Source organism: Parasteatoda tepidariorum, chromosome 4 (genome assembly GCF_982258835.1).
Source record: "Parasteatoda tepidariorum strain Cologne lab strain chromosome 4, Ptep-v5.0, whole genome shotgun sequence".
Taxonomy (NCBI): Eukaryota; Metazoa; Arthropoda; class Arachnida; order Araneae; family Theridiidae; genus Parasteatoda; species Parasteatoda tepidariorum.
The window spans coordinates 16,091,962-16,100,303 of NC_141758.1; the positions used below are offsets into that span (position 1 = coordinate 16,091,962).

The 8,342-nt window shown below is 29.5% G+C and overlaps 1 protein-coding gene across 1 annotated transcript; it reads left to right on the top strand.

Moving 5' to 3' along the window:
• The first annotated feature begins 3,383 nt into the window (after window positions 1–3,383).
• On the top strand, window positions 3,384–7,316 carry LOC107450982 (uncharacterized). Its single transcript, XM_016066934.4, has 2 exons — window positions 3,384–3,600; window positions 6,783–7,316. Exons 1-2 carry the CDS (start codon window positions 3,589–3,591, stop codon window positions 7,257–7,259), a joined length of 489 nt encoding a protein of 162 aa, XP_015922420.1. The 5' UTR covers window positions 3,384–3,588; the 3' UTR covers window positions 7,260–7,316.
• The last annotated feature ends 1,026 nt before the right edge of the window (window positions 7,317–8,342 follow it).

Below are 8,342 nucleotides of genomic sequence, written 5' to 3' on the forward strand. Positions count from 1 at the left end.
TTTTTACAATTTTTTTTCAATGTCGTTATCAACATTATCCTTGTTTAATAAATTTTCAACGTCTAGTAGAAATCCAAATTTGAAATTAAAGTCACTTAATCGTTTACACATTTCTTGTTGGAGACGATCAAAAGTGACTTCCATAACGCGGGGAAATTTCACTTTCTGCTGAATGACCACCATAGCCAATTCTCCAGGCACGTATTGTTGTATCCATATCCCATTTTTCACAAAGAGACTCTGCTTTTTCTATTGCCTCTTTACAGAGCTCGTCTCAAATTTCGGCTAGTTCAGTCGCTAATGATTCAAGATCATGGAACACTTTTCTAAAATTCATTCTAGGATCTTGTAATCTGAGCTGCACACGATCAATCCTTCTTAAGATTTCGTACCAGAAATGAACTAAAGTTACAAAACTAAAGGTTAGTATATTTTGCAACAGAATTGTAGCTTCACTTCTGTTGTCACTTGTAGTGGTAGTGTGCTCTGCTAATTTTTCTATTAGTTCTTTTATATTCTGTAGCCCATAGATGATAACGATAACCGCTCCGGTGGCGCTCCATCGCGTTTCAGATGTGTGACCTGCCATCACGGCAGCATTATCGTAACATTGTGATCTGCAGTTTGTTAATGAAATTTAATCGTAATTTAATTTCTCTAAAATTGTATTTTCGATCGAGGCTGTATCTTTAGCATGTATTTCAATAAAAACTCAAAAAAGATTCTTTGATGGAAACTTTTTTATTGATAAAATCAGCATCTACATACCTAGCGACTTGGGACATTTGTTCTCGATGAGAGATATCAGGAGTTGAATCAAACTAGTCCATAATATTTATTTCGTTTGATATCGTTTATTAGTTGATTTCGAACTGTAGATACCAGAATATGATGTTGTTGTTGTAGTTCATTTACGTCGCACTATAGCTGCACAATGGGCTATTGGCGACGGTCTGGGAAACATCCCTGAGGATGATCCGAAGACATGCCATCACAATTTTGATCCTCTGCGGAGGGGATGGCACCCCCGCTTCGGTAGCCCAACGACCTGCACGCGAAGTCGAGCACTTTACGGTAGCACAGTTTAACGAGGACCAATACCGCACACCCTCGGTCCCTGCGCAGACTGATCCAAGTGGATCCCCCACCCGCACATTGACCGCAGCCAGTGATGCTTGACTTCGGTGATCTGCTGGGAACCGTGTCTTAACGATTAGTCCTCTGCGGGACACCAGAAGATGAATGAATTCATTTGTGGTGACAAATATGAGAACAACAAATTTTCCTGTTAACAAATTTTTTCATACTCTATTCACTTAATAATAGAATCGTCGAATAGATGTAGTAAGTAATCTTATTTGATTTATTACTTACCAAGAATGCCTTGACCTTGAAAGGTAATAACATAGTGAAATAAACAATATAATTTATGCTGACATTAAACTTATATACAACATTTAATAATATTTCATTTTTATTATAAGCAGAGCGCGATGAAAAGGACGTGAATTAAATATTGAAATATATTTAATATGAATTAAATATTATGAATAATATTTATGAATTAACATTTATTATCACTATTATAAATTACTGGCACTAATTTAAAATATATTTTCCAGAAATCAATTATAATAAAAAAAAAAAATTATCCAGCAATTTTTTGTTTTGCGGACCATTTGGCGCCCCTTTGTGAGTAGCGCCCGGGGCATGATGCCCCCCCTTGCCCACCCCTCGCTACGCCACTGGGGTGAAGCCTCCTAGTATATTAAATAAATAAAAGGATATCCATTATGAACAATTGCAATAGTATTTCCAATCAAACTTTCTCAATCCAAAATAAGACTAAAATTTGATATTCTTCACATTTTTAAAATTATTACTCATTTATCTTCGATTAATATGTTCGCAATTGCTAATGAACTTAATCGATAAAGTTAGGGGTTTCCCCAAACGTAGATTGATTATTTAGGGTTCCACCGCCGAGGAAAAATTCGAAACAACTGCTCTAACGATTAATTCGTCGGCATTGTAAGAAAAAAAGGAAGAATTAAAATTTGGACACATTTTTATAATATACTGTTTAATTTTTGTTTTAATTTTACTTTACATTTACTTTTAAAAAATATTATATGACAGATATTTACTTTTATAAATATTTTCTATTACTTTTAATTACCTATCTAACTATTTATTGATTTATCTGAATCTATAAATTTTAAATTATCAATGTTTTTATTAGCCAAAGTTTTTCTATTTCTTTAACATTGGCCATCAATTTTCATTTATGTCCCAGAAATCCAACGAGAATTTCAGAAATATTAAGAGTTTAATGAATAGTCTAACAATAAAAAATATTTATTTTTTAATTTTTAAACTTCTTTAAAACAGTTTCATTTCAGAATGTTTGGGCTTTTTTCATACCACCAAAATTACTGACTTTATTTTAAGATAATTTAAAAAGATAAATAAAATTTATCTTCGTGCTGTATAAACTTCGTTTAAATTTTAAAGAAATAGCCCATTTCGATTTAAAATAAATAAATCTCAGTTTAATTCGGCCAAAAAACATATATTTTGAGACAATTGTAGCTCTTTTTCTTATAAAGTTATTTAAAGTGTACTTTAACATATCAGTCAATATATTGACAGGAAGGTCATTTAGCTAATTAAAAATACAGATACAGATTAAAAATACATATAAATTAACTTATCGAGTCAAAAAAGGAAATAAGGGGAAAAAATCGCGCTTTCTTGTCACACAGCCCATCAAATTCATTATTTAACATTATGTATGATTCATGTAATTATAACGTACAGTCTCCATTAATACGTATTAATTATTAGTAAATATATATTTAAATTTTATTTATATATATTCAGATAACATTTAATTTCGAATTTTTTTTCACAAAAACAAAATGTATTACGTCATTTAGCAAACCATCTCATAACTTAGGTTTATATTTCTTTTATTTAGCAACTAGTTACGACTGGTTTCTAAACAGCAAAAGAACGCAAATCGAAAATACAAAGTAGCGTATGTCCTGTTCGTTTAGAATGATTCTTAAACCACTGTTGCTCTGAGACACGCATTGAGATTTCAAGTAAAAGGAATACTATGGCAATAGAGGCAGAGTGGCTTAAGAACAACCAACAGTATATTTTTCTTAATCCATTTTGGTTCTGAACGCTAGTTATATTTCCTTATTTGACCCAGCCCATCGAACAACTTCGCTACAGCCTTGAAGAATCTGTTGGCCATTAATTAAAAAAATAAATAATTACGGTTTGAATAATTATAACGGTTCTTTTTACCGTTTCTTCCGCCCTCGTCTATAGTGGCTTGTATTCTAAATCGAAGGTCACGTTTTCGTATTCAGAAAAATAAAATGCCTATTCAATCGGGAAGTATTAGAGATTTAAGATTTCAAGATCATTCAATATTTCTGATCCCTTTCGTTTGATTGAATGAATATACCCGTTTATTGGAAGCCGGGTGTCCTTGTATTGAAGGGATATATAAACATGGCTTAAAACTAATGCAATGTGTTCTGACCATTCAGTAAAACCATTTACTAATACATCATGATTGCTAAGGTAAGTTCGTTTTTTTTCTTCATTTATATATGTTACACACATAAAAAAATATGTTTCATTCGAAATAATTATCAAAAGAAGCTGTTAAAGAACACAGGGCCTTTAAATTGAAAATTTAAGAGCTTTTTTTAAAACTATTTTAGATTTTTTAGTAAGTTTTATTGTTTGCTTGCTTAATTTTGAAGTCTCAGATAATATGACAAAACCTACTAAATTGTACAAAAATTTTTAATAATGAAAAAATATTAAATTACTTCGCAAATTATTTAATATGTTAACAGAAAATCTTCAAATTTTACCTAGACATACGTAAAGGAATCGACGTATGCATTGTATTTGTTTATTTTAGCATGTATGAGAGAAAAAAATTCTTTTGATGCTTTTTTAACAAAGCGTTTCTTTGCACTTAAACTTTATAATTAATAATTTAATATAGCATTGTTGTGCAACTAAATCTTTATATAAAGCGAATCACAAACTTTTGGAAAATCAATGAAAAGTCTCAATACGAGAAGCAAAATAAAGAAATAAAAAAATGAAAATTATATTTTACCAATAAATATCCTACTTTAGTGCAATTAAAGCAAAATTTACAATATAATTTTTAACATCTTATTTAGTAATAAATATGTCAGTACCAAAGGCAAACATTAATTTTGAGTTCGTTTTCGATAATTTTTTTATTTGTTTACTTCTTAAAAATCTGATTATTACCTGCTTGAACTATTTTTGTCATAATAAAATATGTAGAATTTTAAAGTGAATTTCAATACATTGAAACCCGTTTGAGAAGTTCCCGTTTAAACAGTTGATACCTTAAAGTTGTTAATTCGTTTAAATAGTTTAAATTATTCTTGCTATTTAATTCCCTATTTCTACAATACTAAACTGACATTTTTAAGAAATTTGGTTTTTAATTATTTTTCTATATTTTTGAAATTATCTAATATCTATTTGGACGATAAGTTATAAAATAAAATGGAAAAAAAAATAAAACTCAATACTAACACATAATAAAAAGAAATCTTCCTGCATTTATTTATTTTACAAATTATTTTGTATTTATATGCTTTTCTTTATTTATCGATTTATTTTTTATTTGTTAATTTTTCTATTGGTTTATTTTTATTCATTTATTTGTTTGGTTAGTTAGTTATCAGAGTGATTATTGTCTATTACTTTTTTTGTATTTGGACTGTTTCACCATTACAGCGATGCTACAGGCGACTAAAAATGTAAAAAGTGATAGAAACTCAATAAATTTTCACTCATTCATAATCTCTTTAATTAATCAATTGTAATTACCACTATGGCTTACATTTCAAATGATTTATATTTAAAGCAAAAAACGTTTTTATAATCATTTACGATATTAAACTGAAAATAATATACGAGAAAAGTTGCTGATTTATTTCTTAATAATTAATTTTTATAATTAATCTCTTTGAATAAAATTTAGAATTTTTTTAAATACTATTTTTGTATTTTTAATCGCTCGTAGTTACCTTGCAATTATGCACTCGGAACAAGTGAAATTAATCTGCCATAAAAACGTTTTATTCAATGCCATGAATGCATCATACAATGCATCAATGCCTGAAATATTATTACCAAATATGAATACATAAAAATAATTTCATTCATATTTGTAAAAATTATCTGTGTAAAATTATAATTTCTGACTGCCCCTGCACCGTTTAATTACACAGTTACTTCATTTTTTTCATTACTGCAGAAAGCAAATGTAAATCCGACAGGTAAATCACTCATTTAAACCATAACTTCAATTAGCCTATTTTAAGCACATTAACATTACAGTCATATTGAAATATTAATTCACTGGTGCCAGCAGTAGAACAATTAGAATGGAACATTTTGTTCTAAAACCTAGGCCTACTTGTTTGTCCTTTTTTTTTTTTCAAGATCAGTTCATGTTTTATAAACTTATATTAAAAAAAAGGATCATATATTAAAATGGACGAACATTTGAAAAAAATTTCTATCACATTTAGTTGAAAAATTGCATTATATCTAATCTAAATAAACTTTTACATCAAACATAATCTAACTTAAATTGTTTTAAATTCTATTGTATACCGAAATGTTCTTACCATTGAAATTAAACCAAAAATTGAAACATAAATTTGTTTAAATAAACTAAGATGTCAAACAGAATGTTCTAATTTTAACTAAAGTAATATATCAATATCTCATCTGTTTTATTTCGAAGCTTTTATTTTCGTTCTAAAATATCTTGCCAGCAAACTTTCAATAAGTTACGTAATTTTTAATAATAAGTTGTATAAATTATGATAAAGAATTAACAATATTTGCTGAGTTAAACAATTTTATCATTTTTTAAAAGTATAAAGAACAATTACTAATCTAAATGTTACTCTCATAGGCTTACAAATGAATTGCTGATAAAAATACGCATTCTATATTAACTTTATAACAGAGATTTTTTTTCCCGAGTATATTTTAGATTTATCATTCTGATTTGGTTTTTGAAAGTCGAATTTAAATAAAGCACTAAACTGTACATTGCAGTTAATCAAAAACTTGCTACCACTTTTTTTCCCCCGAGACGTATCTTTGTTTTACAATATGATCTTAAAATGCCTAAGATACGTACGCCTTTTCTTTATTATTATCTCTGTTTAGCCTCGTAATTCGACTGGGAAAAAATGATTCAACTATTACGTAGCACAGAAATTTGTAAATGAAACATCTAGTCTTGTCTAAACCTCGTAGGTGAAATTTTGAGTCTAACTAAAGATGCTACGTATGTGGGCAATAAAGTTGTGCCACAAACTCATTTTTAACTCGCTATATAAAAGTTAAGATTGGTGGTACCCCTATAGGCGTTAAACTCGCTCCTAATCGGATTTAAATAACAATTACCCTTAAAAATAAAGTCCAAAATAAAAACTAAGCTTATAGTGTATCATGTTTGGACATGCATGTGTGATGTATTCCATCTAATTTTAGAAATATTTTATCCCAATTTAATACGAGAACTGGATACGGACTCAGTATTTCCTACAGAAAACGAAGGTGTTCGTAGGAGAAACTTAGGCACTAGTCCGTGAGCTGTATTGGCTCACCTTTACGTAACACATAATTCTTTGTTTCACCCATGTTTCTGCATTTATATTTATTAGATTTATTACTTTCTATAGGTTGCATTCTTCCTCACTGCTTTGGCAGCTGCTCATGCCACTGCACTCCTCGCTCCAGCTGTGTATGGACATGGACTTGCCATCAAAGCACCAGCAGCTCCCATCATCACTGCTCCCCTTCTTAGCAAATCTGTGATTCATGCTCCAGCAGCTCCTCTTCTTCACGCTCCTGTAGCACCACTCCTCCATGCTCCTCTAGTCTCCAAAACCGTTCTATCTGCACCAACATACGCTGTTCAAAAATCAGTGGTCACTACTCATCATGCTGCTCCAGTAGCTTATGCTGCTCCTCTTCCATATGCCGTTGCTAAGACCGCTCCAATCGCCCCTGTTCTAACCCACACTGGACTTCTTGGAGCAGCCCCATTGGCCTACACTGGACTTTTGGGACATGGACTTGCTTATTCTGGACATCCTCTTGCATATGGACATGGTCTTTATGCCCCTAAGCTTGGCTATTCTAAATTACTTTTGTAAAAAGAATTTTAAAGTCATTGTAAAAAAATTTAGATAATAAATAGTGTAAATACAGCATTTTTATCGTTTCCATTTCTATAGACTGCAAGTAATTATTAAATTATTATTATTATAATATTAAAATTTTCAATCACATCTGATAGATAAAACCACAATAACGTTGATGTGAAAAGAATATTTAATTCAAATTAATACTTAAAACTGTTAATATTTCTCAAATTTAAAAAAAGAAAATGTATGCCTAAAAATTGATTTTTAAAAACATCGAAAGTGAAATGAAGAAAAAACTAAAGCATACTAAATACATATACATTTGTAAAGAACTGGAAAGGAGAGCTGTAAACATTTATTATGATTTTGTCCTGTATATACAGGACAGAATTACTAGTCTATACTCTGACTAGACAAAAACTTCATCAATGCACTAATTTTGTATGAGTAACTATGATTGCACGTCTAACAGCATTCGATACTATTAAAACTTATTTTCTTTTCTTTTTTTTAATGTAAAAACAAATTTAATTTGTGAAATTTTTCATAGTTTTTACAGCTGATACCATATTACTGATAGTCACAGTTGTCCTAACAAATTAAGACTGTTGTTTTAAAATGACAAATTATTTTCATTATTTTGTCTACTGAAGAGAAAAGTGGTATGTTAGCGGTTTTTAAATTTTATTACTACCATAAGTCATAAAAAATGAAACGACTTGTGCATAGGTAAAAAAGAAATATCATATCTTAAAAGAAAGTAAGTAGCTATTGTGATAAAATGAAAACAAGTCTCTTAAAATTTTAGAGAACAATGTGTATATTTAAAGCAATGTTCTGATTTATAACGACAGAATTACGACCCACGCTGTTAAAATTTTCATTCTAAAATTATGAAAAAATAACTGGCAGCTGTCGGTCCATTTGATTAACCGTAAAGTTTACGGTAACGAAATTTTTTTTTCCTTTATGGTTTTGAAACCATTTACAACTAGCATTTTTCAAAAGCGTAAAAAAAAATTTTAAAAAATTAAAAAAAGCAGAATTAAAAAATTAATATATTTGCTTCTACTTCTCAAATTTTTCTACCAA